The sequence below is a fragment of the Armigeres subalbatus genome, chromosome 2, assembly GCF_024139115.2.
Source record: "Armigeres subalbatus isolate Guangzhou_Male chromosome 2, GZ_Asu_2, whole genome shotgun sequence".
Lineage (NCBI taxonomy): Eukaryota > Metazoa > Arthropoda > Insecta > Diptera > Culicidae > Armigeres > Armigeres subalbatus.
In genome coordinates this window covers 297,785,162-297,808,961 of record NC_085140.1, presented here as the reverse complement: position 1 = coordinate 297,808,961, position 23,800 = coordinate 297,785,162, and the positions used below count along the sequence as shown (strand labels likewise).

The 23,800-nt window shown below is 40.6% G+C and overlaps 1 protein-coding gene across 4 annotated transcripts in view; it reads left to right on the top strand.

Annotated features, from left to right (window-relative positions):
* LOC134212459 (uncharacterized) overlaps positions 1-23,555 on the top strand; it is a 28,023-nt gene extending 4,468 nt beyond the window's left edge. The window contains exons 2-10 of one of the 4 annotated variants that reach the window (XM_062690353.1): positions 5,781-6,302; positions 6,367-6,542; positions 6,601-6,847; positions 15,039-15,499; positions 15,559-16,278; positions 16,605-16,749; positions 16,891-16,995; positions 17,161-17,926; positions 23,027-23,555. In XM_062690353.1, the coding sequence (XP_062546337.1) occupies positions 5,781-6,302; positions 6,367-6,542; positions 6,601-6,847; positions 15,039-15,499; positions 15,559-16,278; positions 16,605-16,749; positions 16,891-16,995; positions 17,161-17,926; positions 23,027-23,093 (3,209 nt within the window). In that variant the 3' untranslated portion in view covers positions 23,094-23,555. Of the gene's footprint in view, positions 1-5,780; positions 6,303-6,366; positions 6,543-6,600; positions 6,848-14,960; positions 15,500-15,558; positions 16,279-16,604; positions 16,750-16,890; positions 16,996-17,160; positions 17,927-22,594 lie in introns of all 4 variants that reach the window. The other 3 variants (XM_062690351.1, XM_062690350.1, XM_062690352.1) reach the window with 3 other exon arrangements.
* The last annotated feature ends 245 nt before the right edge of the window (positions 23,556-23,800 follow it).

Genomic DNA, 23,800 nt, shown 5'->3' with positions numbered 1-23,800 from the left:
AAATTCCTTAATATGGTAAATAATGCTTACAATAAATCGCATACAGTGGCTGGTTTCATACGCGTCGCTGACAGCATGTTTGTAATAGCCATGATAGCCCTGTGAAGTAGGATCTATACATTATTACGAAGAGGATTCTGAAACCGCGGTTTTCATGAGCCTCTTCGTAAAAATGTGAAGATTTACGTTTTACTGATGAGCGGGATTGAATGGCTACAGTGCCACCTTGATCTAAAAAAGTGAATGGGGCGTAGTTTTCTATATATTCAATCGATTTTCCACATATAAACATCATGCTCGTTGAGAATCCACTTGATGGATCTGGTTGAAATGTTTACAGTATCTTCTGGGAGCAAAAAACTTTACTTTAGTATACGTCTGGATAAAATGATTTTGATTTTTTTTACATGATGGTACATCTTACTGTTGGCTAACTACATACATACATACTAGAGTGGGGCGTCATGGTCATTTTTTCAAATCATAGGTTTTTCGAAGCCATTCTGGGTCCTGAACAACTGTGCAGAATTTGGGACCGATTGGTTGCTCCCTCGCTTTCCGCATCGCGTTTGAAGTTTGTATGAAAATTAGTATGGGAGAACGTATATTTTTGCATTTCTATTACTAGAGGTTTCAGTTCATCGTAAACCAAGTGGCACATTGCTTTAAAGTATAACCCAAAGGATGCCGAAAAACTTTGCTGAGGAAGGTACGTTGCTGGAACGTCCACGAAAAAAGTTATAACGCTTCGAAGATTGTGTGTTCAAACCATATGCAAAAATCGTTTATTCTGCCAGCACTGCCGAACTAAGTAGATCAATAATTTAACTGAGTGTTATTTCAAAATAATTGATCTTAAAGGGCTTTATGCTACGTACACACCAGTCAAGCAGTTCGACGAACATTGACTCCACCCCCAAGAAAACGCTTCGGTTGCTGCTTTGTTGGAACGTGTGTGAAGTTGTTCGAACAACCATTTGACAGTTGGCGGCTCGGTTGGAAAAAATTAAAACGGTTTGATTTTGGTTTGAGTTGTCGGGGGTGGAGTCAAGGTTCGCCGAACATGTTTGAGCATTTGTAGTGAAGTTGCACAAACCCCCATATATTTTTTGATGGTTGATGCTCAAGTTAGCGCTCCGGTCGTTCGTGTGTGATATTGTTGGTCGAATAAATTGATTGTTCATGCCGCTGTTGGTAAAACTTGATGGATGTTGGAACAAACGAGAGGTGGAGTCAATGTTGGTCAAACTGCTTGACCGTGTGTACGTTCCATTAGAGCTAATGGGAGCTATCCGGAATCATTTCACAAAGAAAAAATCCGACAAGAAGGAAGATGGCCCTTCGATAACCGTAGGTCGTCCGGTAGTGCTGGCAGAAACATTGATTTCTTGCATATGGTTCGAACAATCAATTTTCGAAACGTAATAACATTTTTTGTAGATCTTCCAGCTATGTACCTTCTTCGGCAAAGCTTTTTTGGCATCTTCCAGACTATATGCTAAGGTATTGAGTCACGTGATTGATGATAAATTGAAGCCGCTAATAGCAAAAATGTAAAAAAGTACGTTTTCCCATACTAATCTTCATGTAAATTTAAAACGCGATGCGGCATGCGAGGTCGCAACCAATCGAGTCCATATTTTGCACAGTTGATTGGGGTTCCAAAACGATTCAGAAAAACCTTGATCTCACTTGATTGGACGAAGTTTGCGTTTTTCCATACAACTGCGCCCCACTCTAATACATACATACATGATGGTACATCTTACTGTTCACCACATAGTAGAGGTGGGCAAAACAGCTCATTGTAGTGAGCGGATCTGATCCGTTCAGATTATTCAGAAAAGTCAGCTCTTTAGATCAGCTTTCCGGTTCATTATTGATACCTACATGGACACCTGTTTGGCTACAGCGTCGATATACCTATGCCTGGCGTATTGTAGAGCTCCATAATCGTTGATCTAGGGCGATGTTCCTCCAGTTTCCCCAAACGCGTTTCCGTCTGCATGTTGCGGGACCTAAGCTGCCGCTAACCGCAAGTCGAGCACATCTGTATATGGACGCCATATACAGACGTGCTCGACTTGCGGTTAGCGGCAGTAAGCTGGTTACGTAATCCGTAAAAGGCCCTATTCGCAGCAGCAATACGTACAAAAAACATCGTTTTCACAAGCGTTCCAAGGTAAACAAATTCGTCAACAACTTCAAACACATCCCCATCAAGCACTACCTCTGCACCAACACCACTAGGTCTTCCTCTATCTCTACCTGCCATCATGTACTTTGTATTGGTAGAGTTAATGGTTAAGCCTATCCTTGCCGTTTCCCTCTTCAGTGGGACAAAAGCCTCCACTACTGCTCTGCGATCGATTCCAATGAGGTCGATGAGGACGGCCCTCCGACGAGACAGGAGGTTTGCGCAGGCCCAATAAGCCGCCTTTAAAAACAACTATTACGAACGACATAGAAGATAACACGACTCGATACAATCGGCAACGACCTAGGCGAGGCGACGAATAAAGGATCACGATTGGAAGCTTGGAACATGGAACTGCAAGTCGCTAGGCTTCGCAGGTTGCGATAGGATAATCTACGATGAATTACATCCCCGCAACTTCGATGTCGTAGCGCTGCAGGAAATCTGCTGGACAGGACAGAAAGTGTGGAAAAGCGGGCATCGAGGGGCTACCTTCTACCAAAGCTGTGGCACCACCAACGAGCTGGGAACCAGCTTCATAGTGCTGGGAAAGATGCGCCAACGCGTGATTGGGTGGCAGCCAATCAACGCAAGGATGTGCTAGCTGAGGATAAAAGGCCGTTTCTTCAACTATAGCATCATCAACGTGCACTGCCCACACGAAGGGAGATCCGACGACGAGAAAGAAGCGTTCTATGCGCAGCTGGAGCAGACATACGATGGATGCCCACTGCGGGACGTCAAAATCGTCATCGGTGACATGGAACGCTCAGATAGGAAGGGAGAAAATGTATAGACCGGTCATCGGACCGGATAGTCTGCATACCGTATCGAACGACAACGGCCAACGATGCATAAACTTTGCAGCCTCCCGCGGAATGGTAGTCCGAAGCACTTTCTTCCCCCGCAAGAATATCCACAAAGCCACATGGAAATCACCTAATCAAGTAACGGAAAACCAAAACGATCACGTTCTTATCGACGGTAAATTGTTCTCCGACATCACGAACGTACGCACTTACCGCAGTGCGAATATTGAATCCGACCACTACCTCGTTGCAGTATGTCTGCGCTCAAAACTCTCGACGGTGATCAACACGCGTCGGAGTCGTCTGCCGCGGCTAAACATTGGGCGGCTGCAAGACGATAGACTAGCCCAAGGCTACGCGCAGCAGCTGGAAGTGGCACTCCCAACGGAAGAGCAGCTAGGCGCAGCATCTCTTAAAGATGGCTGAAGAGATATTCGATCCGCCATTGGAAGCACCGCAACCGCTGCACTAGGCACGGTGGCTCCGGATCAGAGAAACGACTGGTATGACGGCGAATGTGAGCAGTTAGTTGAGGAGAAGAATGCCGCATGAGCGAGATTGCTGCAACACCGCACGAGGGCGAACGAGGCACGATACAAACGGGAGCAGAACAGACAAAACTCTATTTTCCGGAGGAAAAGCGCCAGCAGGAATAGCGAGACCGTGAAGAGACGGAGGAACTGTACCGCGCTAATAACGCACGGAAGTTATATGAGAAGTTGAACCGTTCACGTAAGGGCCACGTGCCACAGTCCGATATGTGCAAGGACATAAACGGGAATCTTCTTACGAACGAGCGTGAGGTGATCCAAAGGTGGCGGCAGCACTACGAAGAGCACCTGAATGGCGATATGGCAGACAACAGTGGCGGTATGGTAATGAACCTAGGAGCACGCGCGCAGGACATGCGACTTCCGGCTCCGAATCTCCAGGAAATCCAGGAGGAGATCGGCCGGCTGAAAAACAACAAAGCCCCTGGAGTTGACCAACTACCAGGAGAGCTGTTTAAACACTGGCTAGAGCGCTGCACTGGGTGGTTACCAAGGTTTGGGAGGATGAGGTTCTGCCGCAGGAGTGGATGGAAGGTGTCGTGTGACCCATCTACAAAAAGGTCGATAAGCTGGATTGTAGCAACTAACGCGCAATCACATTTCTGAACGCCGCCTACAAGGTACTCTCCCAAATTTTATGCCGCCGACTAACACCAATTGCAAGAGAGTTCGTGGGGCAGTACCAGGCGGGATTTATGGGTGAACGCTCTACCACAGACCAGGTGTTCGCCATACGTCAGGTATTGCAGAAATGCCGCGAATACAACGTGCCCACACATCTTCTATTCATCGACTTCAAAGCCGCATATGATACAATCGATCGGGACCAGCTATGGCTGCTAATGCACGAAAACGGATTTCCGGATAAACTGATACGGTTGCTTGTCATAAGACGAGTTCATACAATCCCATTGAATTCCACCACTTAATTGTATCTTGACAGATACGTATTTCGACCTCAACAGTAAGGCCGTCTCGTACTTGACTCGACTTGAAGAAAATAATCGCAGCTTACACTATTTATACTATGCGTAGGTATAATAATTTATCTAAGTACTTATCTTACTACGGTGCTTATTTCTACTCGCTTGTTGCGCTTAATGCTTAGGTATAAACTTGAAGAGCCAGGAGCTACCATTTCCTTGATCTTTATTCAACAAACGTAAACGTAAAGATCAAGGAAATGGTAGCTCCTGGCTCCGCCGTACCAAACTGATTATCTACAAAACGCTCATTAGACCGGTAGTGCTCTGGAGAGACCTGGACCTGGACGATGCTCGTGGAAGACCAACGCGCACTGGGAGTTTTTGAAAGGAAAGTGTTGCGTACCATCTATGGTGGGGTGCAGATGGCGGACGGTACGTGGAGGAGGCGAATGAATCACGAGTTGCATCAGCTGTTGGGAGAACCATCCATCGTTCACACCGCGAAAATCGGAAGACTGCGGTGGGCCGGGCACGTAGCCAGAATGTCGGACAGTAATCCGGTGAAAATGGTTCTCGACAACGATCCGACGGGAACAAGAAGGCAAGGTGGATCGATCAGGTGGAGGACGATTTGCGGACCCTCCGCAGACTGCGTGGTTGGCGAAGTGCAGCCATGGACCGAGCTGAATGGAGAAGACTTTTATGTGCAGCACAGGCCACTCCGGCCTTAGTCTGATAATAAATAAATAAATGTTGAATTGTATGCATAGGCTAAGCATTTATAAAATGTGCCTCTTGAAATAAAAATCTCGAGTGCTTTTTCAAAACGGCGTGTGTCGCAAATTGTAAACATACCCGTTTTCAACAGCATATGGCATCAAATTCATCTAAAAATGTGTATACTGCCGCTAACCGCAAGTCAAACTTATCTGGATATGGCGTCCATATACATTATCCTTATGGCTGTCAGTGCGGAATTTCCAATCCAATGTTGACTACGAAACAAACCGTGCTGGAGGTATACAAGTGTCAGTCTCGTGGTTATAACCAGTAAATGAAAAAAATAAATTTCCCCATACTAATTTGCATGCAAACTTGAAACAGCTTGTGCTAAATCAGTTTTCATCCAAATGGGCTCAAACTTTCGGAGGACACTCAGAATATGATAAAGAATCAGATGAGCGTTGTCAGGAACTTACTTACCGGGCGGGTCTACTCGCAACAAGTTGCATTCGACAGTGAATCACTATCATCGCAAAGTGGATTAATCATATTTTTATATTGTTTCTCCTTATAGTGAAAGTGGAAAGTCGGTTAACGCTCTTCTATCTGGCAAACGATGTCATTCAGTACAGCAAACGGAAAAACTACGAATACGTCGACAGCTGGGGAACGTACCTGCAGAAAGCGACAACACTGGTTCGGGACGAAAAAGTAAAGCACAAAATCCTCCGAATATTCAAGATTTGGGAACAACGCGAGATCTACAACGATGAGTTTCTGGCCGATCTGAACGGTTTGCTTAGTGCCACATCGGCGAAGAAAGTAGATTCAGCTACGAGTCTATCGACTCCTACTGCATCGTCGATTAATGCTGCTCCGCAAACGGTCACCTTGGCAAGCGGCCCCTCACGTTTGTCGGATCAAACCAAAAACGTTGTCATCACGTTGGACGTCGATGACTTCCAGAGTGCTCAGCTGGTGTCTACCATTAAAGATTGTGTGAAAAATGAAACCGACACGGATACGACATTCAAAAGCTTGAACAAAACACCGCTGGTCGATGTAGAGCTGGTCAGGAATTCTATCAAAGGCAAAGGTAGACTATTGCACTAAAAATTGATATGATAGGAGATGACTTACATTTTTTATTTCTTCTGCAGAACGGAAACGGGTGGAGGATGTCGAACGCGAGATTGAGGAGAATTTGGTCCATTACCAAAGTTATGTACATAGTCTGAAAACGGAAATCAAATCAAGGAAGCTACTGCTGAGCCTGCTGGAGCAGGCTGAAACTTTCTATCACAATCAACGAGGGGAAGTGAAAGTTGTGGTTAATGTAAGTGAGATTTTCTCAAACATCGATCAAGATTTAAACTGTATGTCTATCTACTCAGGCCTACCGAAATTTCGGCAACCGACTGAAGAGCATGAAGAAGAAGCTAGATGAGCTGACGACGACGTTGCCGAGTCCGATGCCGTCGCCGGACATCAATGCGCCCTCGCCAGAGCCGGACATGGATTTGCAGCTACCGGACGATCAAAGTTTCTTCAACGTCAACGGGATGATGAATAGCTACATGGACGGCAATCTTCCCTTTGATATCAACGATTTTCGAAGAGAATCTCCGACGGCAAGTGCGGGTGAGTAATCTTACGAATGTCTCTCTAATGGCACAACACTTGTTTTTGCGCTAGCTCAGATGTTGAAAGAAATGTGTTTTTGATAAGTGAGTAGAACTGTAGTTCGACTAATTTAAAGCAATTTAAAAAAAAATTCTACTTCAAGCAAAAGAGAAAGATGATTTTTTCCAGAAGGAAGAAAATATATTTAGGCATTTGTAGTTTTGAAGCGGTGAATAAGTAATTTGGTTGATTGTGTCATGATGGTCCGGAACGGGAATCGAAGGTCTTGCCATTTCTACTGCGATTCTTTTTTTTTACTTAAAGAATTACGATAGAAATTGAAAATTATACTCGGTTTCTACCGTTTATACTATCGAATGATGTCAAACCAACATACCCTTTCTTTTATAATAATAATATCGATGTAGGTGTTCAGTATCGTTAAGAATTGAAGTTAATCCGGGCTAATTCCATTGCATAACACTGTATGAGATTACAGCATTACACCTACAAGTAAAATAATTCAGATCCAATTTGTAGAGCTTGTCTATTGCAATAATACGTAATACGTAGCACAAGTACGGAAATAATATGATAATATAATTTTGTCGTAGTAGTAGTATAGAGAAGTGACATACACACTTAAAATAAATTGCAGATTTCTGTGAAATTTCACCGAAATCTCAACAGCAGAACTGTTCGGTAAAAATTTTACAGATTTTTTGGTGGTTTTGACAGTTCAACAAAGGAAAATATCGGAGAAAATCGGTGAAATAATTACCGAACAAATCTGCTGTTGCGATTTCAGTGAATTGAAGCAAAATTCACCGAAATCTGTGAAATGATTTAAGTGTGTATATTAGAAAATATAATAACATGGTATGGTAATGTAACACTGGTATTTCCGGCACAGCCTTAAAAAGCAACGATGGCGTTAATAATATTTTGTCCAAACTTTACATTTGTGTCGCCGTATTGGTAGAATGAGACAATAGCAGAACTTTATGGTTTCTTACCCAAGAACTAAAATAAAAATGCAATAAACTTGTTTACTAGAAAAAACTTGTTGTGGAAAATAGCAATCACATGCACATAATTTGAAGACGTGATTCCGTCCTACAAGTATACTGCCCATGATCGCATATTTGTAACATTTGCATTTTGGTTTATTTTGTAAATCGTTTGTCAATCCTCCCCACAAATTCCATCATTTCCAGCTTACCACGGATAAGCAAGATAGTAAAGCCTATTTTATAGTTGTTGGATTAGAGTCAGTATGTTGAGCTTTCTGAACGATTCACAGGCTTTTTACATAATGAACAAAAATACGAGTGTTACAAATATGCGATCATGGGCAGTATACTAATTGATTGCATATTTACCTATGATTGGAATATTATTCACTAATCCCTATTCTCAGGCTAAGAACACGTGCTTCAGTACTATTGAATTGTCTACGAAATTCTAAAGCAGAACTAGTAACTTTCATTAGATAACATTTTCATGTCAAACGGGATGACTTGCAACAATGACTTTCAGGTTTTTTTCGCCATAAATCTAAAATAAAAGGATTTATTCATTCCAATAGTTCTTCTTCTTCTTCTTCTTCTTATTGGCATTACATCCCCACACTGGGACAGAGCCGCCTCGCAGCTTAGTGTTCATCAGGTTTCTAAGCCAAGTTACCATTTTTGCATTCGTATATCATGAGGCTAACACGATGATACTTTTATGCCCAGGGAAGTCGAGAATATTTCCAATCCGAAAATTGCCTAGACCGGCACCGGGAATCGAACCCAGCCACCCTCAGCATGGTCTTGCTTTGTAGCCGCGCGTCTTACCGCACGGCTAAGGAGGGCCCAATAGTATATGATACTTTAAATGTAGCCTCATACTAGGGATTTGTCTATTTTGTTTATTTGTTTATTTGTTTACAACATCAACAGACTCTGTGTGGCCCCAATGATGGTCTTAAAATATAAAGTAGTTTTAGAAATCACAGTCAGTCCAAAAAAGTTACAACAGTAAAATTGCTATCTAGGTCTGTTAAAAAAATTAAAAACCTCCGACGTAACATATAATGCGATAAATAGTCAAACATTCAAGCAATAAATGTCAGAAAATTTTCTGGCAAACCTAAATATGAGTCTCAATAAACTAGAAGCTTTATCGACAGCTTACGAGTGCTGCTCAAATGTTAGCTCTGAGTCCAGGACTACACCAAGGTCCTTGATGTGATTCGTGCGTTCGAGTGTCGTGTCAAGTAGGTTGTAGTCGAAAATGATCGGTTGTTTCTTTCGGGTGAACGTTATGATTGAGCACTTGGGAAGGTTTACGACCATGCGGTTTAGAGAACATCAGCTGGCAAAATGAGCGAGCTGCCGTGAATTAAGACAGTCCGTAGTTGAACTAATTTGGAGAAACATTCTCAAATCGTCAGCGTACGAGTCGAGGGCTTTCGTTGACTAGATGGACTTTATTGAAGTAGAGCAGGAATATTACTGGCCCCAGATGTCTTGCGGTATTCCAGATGTTGCTTAGAAACTATTTGATTCGCAGTCATCTAAAGTCACCATAGTCAAGTCGGTCAGTCAAGTATAAGCGGAACCAGCACAATAAATCACTACCGATGCCGTACCTGTCGAGTTTGGCAACAGCGATACCATGGTTCAACTTGTCAAATGCTACAGCAAGATCGTTGTAGATAATATCGGTTTGGCGATATCTTTCAGTTTCCTCCATAACTTTTTCCAAGAGATCCCTTCGAGATGAATTCCTTTGGAAATTCTTCTAGGAATATCTTTGAATACTGTTCCATGATATTTTGGAAATTCCTGCAATAATTCATACAGGAATTCCTTCTGGAATACAGGAACTCGAAGTTTCCTAAAGCTCCGCAAGTTTCGTATAAATGCCCTCAGAAGTGATAAATTATATGAGACTTGCGAAGAGCTAATAAAAAATACGTGTGCACTGTTAGATGGTTGAAGACGAAAGAGATCTAATCTGGTTTTATTAATCATCAGTACGCCATTGCTATAATACAGCATATAGAGAGTATACTACACATATATGACATGTTCGAATTATGGTAGCGAAAAGGGGTTTAGCCTATTAGGTGATCACATCAGTTCTTTCCCCTTAAATTCTGATTCTTATATTTATCTAACTTGGACATCATGCATTATTCGATAGTATTCAAATCTAACTATTCAAACATAATTCAATAATTTCACTAACTTCAGAACGCAAATCTTATTTGCTCTAAACTTTAACAAAACCATGCTTTCGTTTGACTTGGAGCACAATCATCTCATATTTAATTCTGATAATAGAAATTCGTCCTCAGAGTCACTCGATTCTCTTTGTCTCTTGATACGCTGCAATGGTATCCTCATCCTTGAACGTGTCGGTCGCCTTTCCATAATTTTCAGCTGTGAGCGATGTGCGTTTAAGGTGTTTCTGCCGACAGAAATTCGATATGTATCAGTTGATATTTTGGCTACATACTGCGCTATGATCCATTTCTCAAGCGCAGTTTTGTCGTGGTTTCTATGAAATACTTTATCCCCCGGGTTCAACTTGAGAAATGGGTCTTGGGAGGGCGCACTACAGGGTTCATCAATATGTTCGTTGTTGTGAGAGTCTTTAGCCGGAGAGATAATAAGCTGACTTTTGTAACCCTTTTTCGGATGTAAAAGGTCCGTCAACGTTTTAAGTTTAAACAGAAAAACTACTCTAATGGAAACATTCCATCTACACTAGACCCAGTTTACGATAATTGGATAGAGAATATAAAATACGTTCCTCTATTTTGAGGCTCTTAGTCAATGGATCTAATAAAAATTTCATAAAAACATCTTTTGCTGTTCTCACCATTCTCTCCGCCTGCCCGTTGTTACTCGGGTTGTAAGGCGGACTTTTCAAAACTTTTATGCCTTGTCTTTCCATGAATGATATAAATTGATGAGCGTTAGTCGGAGGACCCCCGTCTGTGACTAGCACGTCTGGCAGTCCGAATCTAGAAAAAAAAATGCTACAAATTTGCGAATGACTTTAGATGCCTCAGTTCCAGTTTTCATCAAATCAATTTCTAACCATTTACTGAAGAAGCTATCAACCACTAATAGAAAAACTCGGTGTTCGAAATGGAAAACATCGGCATGAATTCGACTAAAAGGCCGACTCGTTGGTATCCAAGATGTATCACTAGCTGGTTTAGGTGCGGTCGATGTTTGCAAACATACAGGGGTTAGACAAAAAGGTTGAGATAGGCAAAATTTTGTCGAAGTTCAAATCAGCATAACTTTGCGTAGAATGATCCGATTTTGATGAAATTAGGACCATCGGACGCGGAAACTCTTCTAGTATACTATCCCTATGCAAAATCTGAGATAGGCCTTTGGCCACCGGAGATGTTCCGGGTTTTCCGAGAGTATGTTAAAAATGCATTTTTTCTTCTGCTTGTCATTTTATGTGACGTTTACTGACATCTTGTTTTATGCTTTCCCCAGAAACTAGAACCAATATGTTGACCAAAGCTGGCTGCAGATCCAAAATCTATTAGGTATACGCAGAGATATGGCCATTTTCGTGGAAACGGTACGTAATTGGCCATACACCTTGAATAAATTTCACTTTCGCAGAATATCCGGAACCTGTTACAAATTGGCCAGAGAGTCTTACAGTCCTCAAAATATATCTTTAATAAAGATCCTATGTTCATCGTCTTGAGAAAACATTAATTTTGACACCCATAAATGCATGGTTCCAGATGGTGCCAAAACCGGCTCTTCCTGGAAGGCCCTTGGAACCTGCTATAAGGGTGTCAGTGGACACTATCATTTTGGAAATGTTTCTGTAATCATCGTCTCGCAAAGCCATGAAGTTACATGCTCATATTTACATTATTCCGATCTGTTATTATTTCTTCATGTTCCCGGGACCTTTTTGACCCTTCCTTCGGAAGTGTCTATAATTTCACTTTGTATGCGTTACGCAGGTGTGTTACGTATTAATCTATCAAGAAATCTCGTGAATTATTAAATAAAATGTATGGTATTTGAAACAAATTAACTTTGACATTGAAAATATAATTGTAACAAATGATATGATATGGAATTATGCCTATTTTTCTTATTTGTTTCAAAGAAACAAATGATTTTAATTGAGGAACATATAGAAGCATGTACAAAAAAATCTTCTCAGAAAAGCAAAAACGTAAAAATTGAAAGGGATTTCAAAAATTTCTTCAGTGGAAGCTAGATAGCAAATCTGACCATGTTTTGAGACACTAATAGATCACTTGTATGCATGTATGTGTGCGTATGTGTGCAAATTCTAAAATTTACTACCATAAAAATCTAGCTCATTTTTAAGGTATTGAACAAGTTTAGTTTTCTCAAATAAGACATCCATAAGGCGAAATATATGTTATTATTGAACGCTATTGAGTTTCGTTCAGATCAATGACTGATTTAGTTAGTTCTGGAATAATTAATATCAAGGCCTCTGGAAATTACGAGTACATTATATGCAACCAGCGTTACGACAGTTACTAACCATGTCACAATAGTTATTCAATCCGACGAGCGCCTTATAGACAGGCAGCATGAAGTACAGTACGTTATCATTCGTTGAGTTGTCACTCAACCCATGACATCCGCCTTTGGGTAGGCAATTATTTTGTTACTTTCACGGTAAATCGCCGTGGGAAGCTGAGTAGTTTTATCTCGTTTTAAATGCTGGAGTCTGGGAAAAATTTCCTTATAACTAAGGAAGGGTCAAAATCTCACTGTAGGTGGATTAATCTGCGTTTTTACGAAAATGGCCATATCTCTGCGTAGTTTTGATGGATTCTCGATCTACAGCCACCATTGGGCGGCATATTAGTTCTAGTTTTTGGACAAAGCATAAAACATAATGAAAGTAAACGTCATATAAAATGACAAGCAGTAGAAAAAATGCATCTTGAACGTTCTCTCGGAAAACCCGGAACATCTACGGTGGCCGAAGACCAATCTCAGGTTTTGCATAGGGATAGTATACTAGAAGAGTTTCCGCGTCCGATGGTCCCAATTTTATCAAAATCGGATCATTCTACGCAAAGTTATGCTGACTTGAACTTCGGCAAAATTTTGCCTATCTCAACCTTTTTGTCTAACCCCTGTATTTGGCATTGCTCAACATCACTTGTCATAAGACGAGTTTGTACAATCCCATTGAATTCCACCACTTAATTGTATCTTGACAGATACGTATTTCGACCTCAACAGTAAGGTCTCGTCTCGTACTGAAGACACTGAAGACGGCCTTACTGTTGAGGTCGAAATACGTATCTGTCAAGATACAATTAAGTGGTGGAATTCAATGGGAATGTACAAACTCGTCTTATGGCAAGTGAAGACATTCCACTAAAAATGCTCAAAATAATTTTCTTAATTGCTTAACATGCCATTCTAAATCTTCATTGATCCCTATCCAAAATACACACCGCCTTGCCGTTTGCTTCATTTTAACGATCCCTTGGTGGTTTGCATGAAGCAGCTTCAAAATCCCTTTATATTGTGTAGCAGGTATGAAAACCCTATCTTGGTATAGAAGACACCCGTCTATTAGCTCAAGATCAAACCTCATAGTCAAGTGGAAAATCATTGAAGAAATTAATACACTTATACTGCTACTATCAATGAATTTCGGAACTTCTACATTCAAAGGGAACCGAGAACAGAAATCGGCATTTCCCATCTGTGTGGGGGCCTATAAACTATTTCATAGTCATATATCGACAAGTCCATAATGTACCTCTGCAATCTAGTGACACACAGCTGGTTTTTCCCTTCTTTTCCAAAAATCCCCAGTAACGGTTTATGGTCCGTAAATATCATAAACTTCTGACCGATCAAAAATTTATGAAATTTCTTAATTGTGCACACTACTGCCAGTGTTTCTGAAAGCTGTTGAGTATTCGTTTTAGCTATGTAGGTTTTCTTTCAACCTGCGCTTGATGGGGAAGCGTCATGACCAGTATAATGAAAAAATAAATTTCCCCATACTAATTTGCATGCAAACTTGAAACGGCTTGTGCTAAATCAGTTTTAATCCAAATGAGCTCAAATTTTCAGAGGACACTCAGAACATGGTAAAGAATCAGATGAGCATTGTGGAGCAAAATCGATTTTTTGAACCACCCTACTGTACATGCTTCGGAATTTCTTTAATTCAAGACCAATAACGATGCCGGCCACGTCCTCACAGTTTGTTGGGATTAGGGGGGGAAAATTAGTGCGACACTCATTGCTACAAGAGATCGACGAATCCGCTGCATCTCCATGAGCGCACTGGAAAGGAATAGTATGTTAGTTAAAAAGGAAATCTATTGGAAAACGCGACTAATTATTTCTTTTGAATGACGCCATATCCATGATGATACAAAGACAAAAACGCAATGTGTGTCTAACGTATTTCACTGATTCGGTATCTTAACCATTTCGCGACGACTAAAACACGCACTGCACTGACTTGCCCGATGGCTACTGTAAACCATGAAAGATCGCGCTTGTCTCGACTGAAGCAGAGCGCATGAACCACCGAACACCATATCTTCGAACATTTCGTACTGGAGTCGAGTACGGGATCACTGAAGACGGTCTTACTGTTGAGGTCGAAATACGTATCTGTCAACTTGATAGTGGTGAAATTAAATGGAATTGTACGAACTCGTCTTATGACAAGTGAATCAAGTTGGTAAGACAACTCTACATACGATCAAACATAAGGTAAACTTGTCTAGTTTCCTGGAGGCGGAGTTTATGCTTGTCAAACATACTTGACCGCGTTTACGTGGGGTATGCGATGTTATTGAACCATTGCTCTCGCATTACAAGCAACATCTTAACACAAACCAGTATCAACTGGACAGCCAAGACCCCAAACAAATTTGTGAAAACCGCAATATTTGGTCAATTTAAATATTACCAATACATTTATTCTGATAAAGAACTTGCGTAGAATATTCAAGTGTTGTTGAATTAGTTTCCCTTCTACTACAGTAATAGGTATTTACTAACTCTAACCTTTGTTTCTCCGAATGTCACTTCTTGTATTCGGCATGTTGTACTATCGCCCGCAGTGCAATCAATACAAGTGATTAACTCCAGAAAGGAAGAATCGGAAGGAGTAAATGATTTTCTAAAAACGTTTTTCCCAGATACGCCCAGTAGCCAGCACTATGGCGCTGGTCGTGGTGGAGGACCCCCCCTCGGAGGACCACTGCCTCCTCCAACGCGCAATTCCGCTGGTTCTGGTCCGTATGTTCCGTCGCACAATAGCAGCCCTTCGATGGAAGAGTATGGTAATGGACCGGGCGGTGTTGATTACACGTCCAGTCTCAACAGCTATGGTGTCCCTTCTGTGGTAAGTGGCGGTGCTGACTATGGACTTCCGGGCCTAGGCCCACGACCAAACAATCACCACAATATGGGCATGGCACGAAGTTACGGAGCGGGTCCACAATACAATCAACCAATGCTTTCGGATTACCCCGCGGGAAGATCTCAACCTGGGCCACCTCGCGGTCCTCATCATCCGCCTCCTCCTCCTGTTAATCTGGACCGATCTGATGAGTACAATTCGACGTGGGATATGTCGATGACATGGGATGGACCACATGTAAGTTTGTTGTTTTTTGGGTTTGTTAGTTTTTTTTTGCTTACTTCCGAATGTTCCAGGATTCCACTTTCCAGGGTCTCGATACGCCTGTCTCGCCTCCTCATTACGAAAGAAAAGGTGTCAACTCAAATGTGATTGAGTATATCGACGGTGTCAATGAAGATGGCCCGCTTCAGGATGTAGATCACCGCCAGCTTCCCAACATGCCATTACCTGCCTTTATGAAGGATAAGGGACGGTTGATGGACGTGGATCATCGTAATCTTATCTCGTTGACGGGTTCGCCTGGTCCTCTGCTCAGCAAATCGGGCTTGGATGATCTCGAGGACATCGATGATGACGATGACGACGATGTGATATTATTAGCGGAGAATGATAAGGATTACTCCAATTCGAAAGAAAACTCGATTCCAGCACCTGTGTCACCGCCGGCAGTGGCAAAGGTGGCCGATTCTTCGCTTAATGCGTTCCCTTGGGGTACCGGTACGGGTGATGTAGATCTGAGGCAAGCCAGTCTGAATATGTTGGTACAGACCAATGCCACGGCACCACCCACGACCAGCAGCAGTAGCACAAGTATAGCCACTACCGTCACCAGTGAACCGAAAGATCTCGACATGCGAATACAGTCGATGCAGCAAGCACTGGATTCGCGTTTCGGCGGTGATGGTACGGACGAGGAAGCGGAAACGAATGCGGTAGACGATTCAAAGGGAGGCGATGACGCACTGCAGTTGTTGCAGACGCCCACCTCGCTGTTGGAGATTGATGATTTCCTGGTACGGCTAATATTTTGTTGAGTTTTAATTGTTCACGCATACTATTTATGTTTTTTGATTTGATATTTTTTCCCCCTGCATAATTACAATCAATACGTTTATTTCCATTTTGAACTGGCTTTTTAAAAAAAATCTGTTTTTTTAATCAATCTTATGCATTTATTTTACTTATTTTATGCTTTCTCCACTGTTATGCAATTGTAATAATTTTTATTTTTTATTATAAAAATTTGCAGTTGTAGTTCTTTTATATTAGTACTTCATTTTGTTTCTTTTACATTTTACCATCTCAGAGCTGATACTGACGATTTGTTTCCAATCCCTAGCAAAACTTCGAGAGGGAAAACTTCGATTTAAGTAAACCTCCAACCGTTCTGATGAGCAATCAAACCGAGCCGTCACTTTCGCCGTCACCTTCGCCCATGGATATTCCAGCTTCGACTCCGAAACGTACAACGCAAGGTAGCAATGGTTAGTTTATTTTTCATAATGTTATACGTAATACATATGATACATATTTTATACAGCTTTGATAGTCGTAATTATATTCTATAAGTTGTTCAAAAATGTTATTATTTTAAAAAATTATGATAATTTTTTTCGAATTTCAAGATGTCGATGAACCTTCGGAACCACCAACCGACAACAACGAAAGTGTCGACATGGATCTTTCCGACGAGGAGTACGTCCCAGAGCATCCTACCGGAACGACGGCAGGTAAGGGCAGTTCAACTGCCAACACTAAGTCAACTTCTTCTGTGTCGACTTCGGTGCTTCCGGTGGCGGGTAACAACGAAGCTTTCTCTTCTACTAAACTTTGTTCCGACACTGGATCAATAATTGGTGCTGCAAACAATACGACAGATGATGATTCTCTTTCAGCGTTACACGACGAGCCCATAGAAGACTCTACGGAACCGTACGAACCTTTCGAAGGTGAAGATGTCGAAGATTCTTTGATGTCGCTGATGAATCCTCCGCTTCTGACTAAGGAGGACATTGTAGCAAATATACCGATACCTCCGGCGATTCATCAGCAGCAGCAACAAGAGTCACCGCAGCCGCAACAGCTACAACAACAGCAACAGCAACAACCACCACCACAACCGCAACCACTGCAGCCACCACAGCACCGACCTCCGTTACTGCCCGATCCCGATTTCCCGCCGTTCGCTTTCCCTCCCGCTCAGCAGCAACAAGCGCAACGGAAACAATGGGACGTGCCGCCACCGCAGTTTAACAACTTTGGGACCGGTCTGCCAAATTTGGGCGATCTGGCCAATTTTGGGGAGTTTCCTAACCTAGCGGCCGGGTTGAATAATCTGAATCCGCCACCAACGCCGGGACTTCCACCCCCACACATTTGGAACAACCAACAGCAGTCGCCCATGGGGCCCATGGGTGGAGGTCCAATGGGAAACCAATTTAACTCACCCAATCGGCCTCCGTTTGGCGGGTCGCCTTTCAACAATAACAACAAAATGAACAACTTTAGGAATCACAACAACAACAACAGTTGGGGTGGTCGGGGAGGCGGAGGACCACGGCATGGATCGCCCTACTTCCGAGGGGGCGGTCGAGGCAATTTCCGCGGCGGCAACAATAAGTTCCGCGGCGGTCACCATAATAACAATCGAGGTGGAAATTGGTAATTTGGATTTTATTGTTTTTCCTTTTTGGTTCGATTGTATGCGAATGTATGTGATGTGGACGGTATGAGTGAAACATAAGAGCAAAATTTAAGGGTTGGATGTCTAAGAATTGTTCAATATAATAGACAAGTGTATTATGATATGCTCTGTTGTACTTCTTTTTTATTCGGCCACATTTTACTGGTGGGTGTAATAGCTCCAGATTAATAATTGGTACCTACTTTATTCAGAGAATTTCTATTCCAAGCTGTCGAAACAAATAGCTGTTCTGATTGCTAATATTTTTAAAGCGTTCTGTGCTTTTCTTCGGCAAAAAATGAATAACGAGACAGAGATTTTAGGTCTACTGTTTTTTTAAACATACGTATCGACTTTTTCAAGTTTATTCATGCTCAAGTTTCAAATATTATTATTTTATATATTTCTCATTGAGTATAAAAACATTGTCCTTCAAAGTTGTTCGTGTAATTATCAGGGTTGATTTTTTTTATCTTTATTAAGGAGACTTTCAGCCCTAGGCTGGCTCGTCTCCGGGGAATTGAAATTATCATTTCATTATCATTTAGTTTTCAGTCAAAAACTCATTCCAGAGGCGGAATTCCGAAAAGTATTGTATGGCGGACTTCTAGCGCTATTTCCCTCTACAACTTTGTATAAGGGTACAATGCTCTATGTCTAATATTTACAGCATGGAACGCTAATAATATACTAAATGATAATAACACTTATGCAAATGCGAACGTTCTTTCGCGTCATAAGAAAAAAATATGTGCTTTGAAAGATGGAATCACCTGCTCATTTGTATTAGTCATTTGCACGCGTTGGAAAAAATCATATACGCTTCAACTCTTTTCGGGCTTTCTTTTGAAGAATGGGTCATCAAGTCTTCTGCCTTCTTCCAGGAAAAAGCGTTTTTTTAAGAAGGGTCCATCTACCCTTATGCCATTTTCCGGGCGATTGCATACTTCTAAATAAGGGGTCATTTACTCTTTTGTCTTATTCCGGGTAAATGCGTAATTTTTGAAAACGGGTCATCATTTTTCCTTATTCCGAACAAATGCGTACTTTTAAAGAAGGGGTTTTCTACTCTTGCCTTATTTCGGACAAATGCAAACTGTTAAAGAAGTAGTCACAGTGGCGTTTCCCTAACCTCAATATACCTGTGCACTGGATTAAATTCGTGGGAAAATGTATAGAATAACTAGATTTCGATTAGTTTAAACAACTCTGATAAATTTATTTTCCATTCAGGCTTGAGAAATATCCAAATTTTCATTTTTTGTATCAGTGCACAGGTAAAAAGTGAGGCTACGCGACGCCACTGAGTAGTCATCTACTCTTTTGCCTTATTCCGGGCAAATGCGTAAATAAGGAGTGTTCTACTCTTTCGCCTTATTTCGGGCAAATGTGTACTTTAAAAAAAGGAGTCATACACTCTTCGCCTTACTCCGAACTATTGCGTTTTGAGAGAAAGGGTCATCTATTTTTTTTGCATTGCTTGCATATACTTTTAAACAAAGGATGACTCTACTGTAAAATCCGCATTGTGCTCCTATTGTCGCCGAGCACACACAACCTGCTTGCTTGGCAGTACAAACACGAAAGATGCCGACTCTTTGTCGCTGAAAGCGTTGCCTGCTACGATGCGCATAAAGCAGGGACGTATTGAGAGGTGCATGAATACTATGCGTTTCGTAAATATGATGGGGTTATAAAGCACCCTCTCACATCTACTACTACTACTACCTTATTTTGGATAAATACATACATCATCTATTCTCTTGAAGAAATCATACACTCTTCGCCTTACTCCGAGAAATTGGGTTCTCAAATGAAGAATTGATATTCGATTTTCTTTCATGGAACGATGAAGTTAATCATCCTGAAAGCATCAGTTTTTCCTCCGACTCAAATGTCGAAAGGAACACTGTTTAGCTTGAAAAATAAAAAAATAAATGGAAAATGCTTCCTCGACATTAAATGTTTGGTCTTTGGTCTTAAAATGTTTTGGTCTTGTTTAACGTACGGGATAATATGATTCAAACGCATTAGCAAAAAACCGCAGGAAACTTGACTAAACCTTTGACAGAGTTAATATATGGGCCTGACGTTCATTCATTTTGATATGCTGCCTTTTCAGCCCCAGACGTTTTTCAGTCTAAAATATGTCTTAAAAAGTCTCAAACACAAAAATATCACTTTTACTGATTTAGACTATTTTCAGAATCGGTTCATGTATTCTTGCCCAATGCACTATCGTTTGCAATCAAAAACGATGTAGGGCTTTAGGACCAAATTGCGTACTTATGAAGATGGGGTCTTCTATTTGCTTTATTTCAGGCAAATGCATACTTCTTAAAATTGAAATCACTTTATTTGATACTCTTTTCAACAATTATGCCATATGGTCGTTATGTCAAATGGTTTTTATGTCAAATGGCTGTTTGACATTTAAATTGTTATGCCGAATGGTATTATAACATATGGACATCCCCCGCCTTCAACATATTTGTAGTTTTGCCTGGGATCGTTTTGTTGAGATGCTCCTATTTCTATATATTCAAATTTCTAGGCTACTAGACTACCTTTGGGCCACGGTATATAGACAACAAGGTAGGCTCGTTAGAAAAATGACACTTCAAGGGTTACGCACATTTTGTCGCCACATGTTCGAGTACAAAGGTAGACATGCTGAACCCGTAGAACATCGTCTCGGTTCTGCTTGTGCGTAGAAAGCAGTGACGTCACATGTTCACATTCAAACTGAATGCTTACATACGTGTTGAGCCTGCCTTGTTTTTTGTATGCCGTGCCTTTGAGCAATAACCAACACATCAAAAGCATAAAATAACATTCGTTTTGTTGTCGTTTGTCATAGCAACAAGCTTCTTTCTTTCATTCCCCGATCTCTCCTCATCACGATGGGCCCTTCAATATCGAGATGTGGACAGTCAACTCTACTACTGATTCAAGGACAATCCTCACGGAATCCAAAACTGAAAGCAAGGCTACCCCATTCAAAACGGAACCCACGCACAACTGTCATTTTTATTATTCTACGCATGCTGCGACGCAGCAAAGCTGAAATAATAAAAATGGCAGTACGTCCCATTCTCAAAGCAATTTAGAGTTGTGCGTTGCTTCCGTATTGAGTGTTGTTCCCTTTGAAAACGTGAGTACGTTTAGTCTTGGATTCCGTGTGGATTGTCCTTAACTCTAGGTCGTTTTCACTTGTCATCTTTAGAGTGAAATCAGGAGTGATTCATTCCAAATTTTCGACCACTATTCTAGTTTGAATCTGGAGCAAAATAGAACAAACTCGCTGGTTTCCTCAGCAATGTTCTATTCATGTTTTTCGAATTTTCAATTAAATGAAATCGTCATGTTGGCGCCAAGAAAGGCGCCGTAATTGCAAAATGGATTGATCCGTAGATAAAATGACGGATTCATAAACCAAAACAATTGGAAAATATTTGAATCTCGTGATTCAATCGTGGTCTTCAATCTGCAGAAAATAGACCGGAGCGTTATACCAGTTTTATTTTTTTTGACATTTGGCTGGTATAAAAAATGAATCTAGAACAGCTGCTGGGAAAATGAATGTTTCAGATTCACATTCAAACTGACAGCCCCGAACGATTTTAATCACTGCTGATTTTACTCTTATATTCCAAATTTTGACAGTAGAACAATAGATTTGGTCTATTCTACTGTTAGAATTTGGAATACTTTCAAGAACTGTGTGAGCAGTTAGGATTTCGAATTGTAGAAATAGTTCTTCCTTGATTATTGTGACGTATTCTTGCTTCCAAACAAATCTATATTCAAAATTTCGATCTTTGGTGAAGTCAATAACTGTAATGAATTTACATGACCAGAATTTACTCCTGGCCGAGAAATTATTCGTCATGACTTTTACATATAACTAGCTCAGCTAAAAAAATATGAATATTATTTAGGGGAACGGTTCGCCACTTCATCTCATAGCTCCTATTTCCATCCCATCAAAAACAAGGCAATGTAAAGGAATTTGGTTTGTTTATTATTTTTGTGATTTTTTTCAGCAGTGAGCACGCATGTTGACAAAAAGAAGCGACGAATTTGGTGCCGTATTTCTTTGTTTAGCGATGAGATGGATATATGTACAGTGAGATGGAGATCGGAACAGTTCCCCTAGCAGGATTATTTTTGTCCGAAATTGAATTGATATTCACATATATTATTCAAAAATAGGTACACCTAAGTCTTTTTACGCGGTTTATTTCAAATTTACACAAGTTTTTAAATATTACCTGAATTTTCATAGATTTTTTTGTGATCTTTTCATGTTGTAAATTCAATGCATTTGATTGCAGCAGGAGTCATAATGGAACAAAAACAAACCGTGTAAAATAAATTTAGGTATACATTTTTGGAAACTACATATTATTTCGTAATACAGTTTCTTAATTTGTGCGCAGTTCAATTCACAAGTCGAGACATTGTTGTGATTGAAAATAAAAGAGCAAACCCTGTTTCAAATTATCGTCCTAATGTAATATACCTCAGTCATCCGTCGGAATGGCAACTATTGTACATATTGGTATAACCGTGCGTGTGAGTGCTGATGCGTGTATGGCATTTATATTTTTTTTCAGATAGATTTTTGTTTATAAAAATTACAGTTGAATTGCACTCCATGGGCAACATTTATATTTGAATGTGTAAACGAAAGCAAAAAACCTATTCCCAGCCTAGCCCGAATCGAGCGAAACTTGACTGTAGTTTCTACCAAAATAGAGCAAAAAGAAATCAAATCCAATAGTGAGCGTGGGATAGAAAACGGAGTAGACAGTTCTTATTTGAACCAGAATTTGAACATGATTAGGTTTGAGGATACGGTTCGATATACTTCATCGTGTCGCTGTAAATATGTATGTGTGCATGTGTGGACATCTGCAAAGTTGGAGCAGAGTAAAAAAAACGTTTTAGATTACATATAGTCGAACTATAATAGGCAAGCTTAGGAGCTTAAAGTACCTAAGGGACGAATTTTGATCGTTTGTGAATCATCAACTAACGTTTTTCTCTCACATTTGAAAACTACCTTTCACTAGGTTAGACTCGTTCATTCGGAACGGTGGCGATATACTTGAACTTATTAACCGGTTCGCCCCCCGCTAAAGCTGATGAAGGATGTGTAACGAACCTACTCAACTCACACATACCTACAGCTACTATTACTTCTAGATTATAGAATGAAACAGTCAGAACGGAAAGGGACCCGTTTGAAGCAAATTACTTTTCAATATTGAATTCGCGAATACATCTGTTATTAAGTACATTCTAAAAAAATATCTTTTGACACACAATGATTTGGAATAGTGCATTAATATGTAAAGTTTATTAAAACATTGATGAAAATAATTTACAAATGTAGAAAAAGTTCTGGAACAACAAGAGAAAAAAACTGTACATATAAGTATTTATAATATAGTGTTCTGTACTTGAACGGAGAGTGTGCATGTGTTTCAAATCAACAACATGACTATCTAGTAATAAATAGATCGTAACTTCAGATCCGAAGATGGTTTTTGATCGTCCAGAAAGCCAATTAAATTGATAAAATGAGGCAAAAAAAAAAAACAAATAAAAATAGACACAATTTTGAAATAATAAAACTTTGACAGGTAGCAGAAATGATTGGAAATAGATAAGAAGCAAAGCCCATGTATGCTCATACCAGCAGGGTAGGGTACTCTTGATTTCATTGATTTATTGCACTTTTGTTTTGTATTATCGAGTCTGCTATTCATATTGCAGTTCCAACAGTACAGCTTTTAATGTCTTTAAAATTATATATTACACATATTCTACTATTAAACTAAACA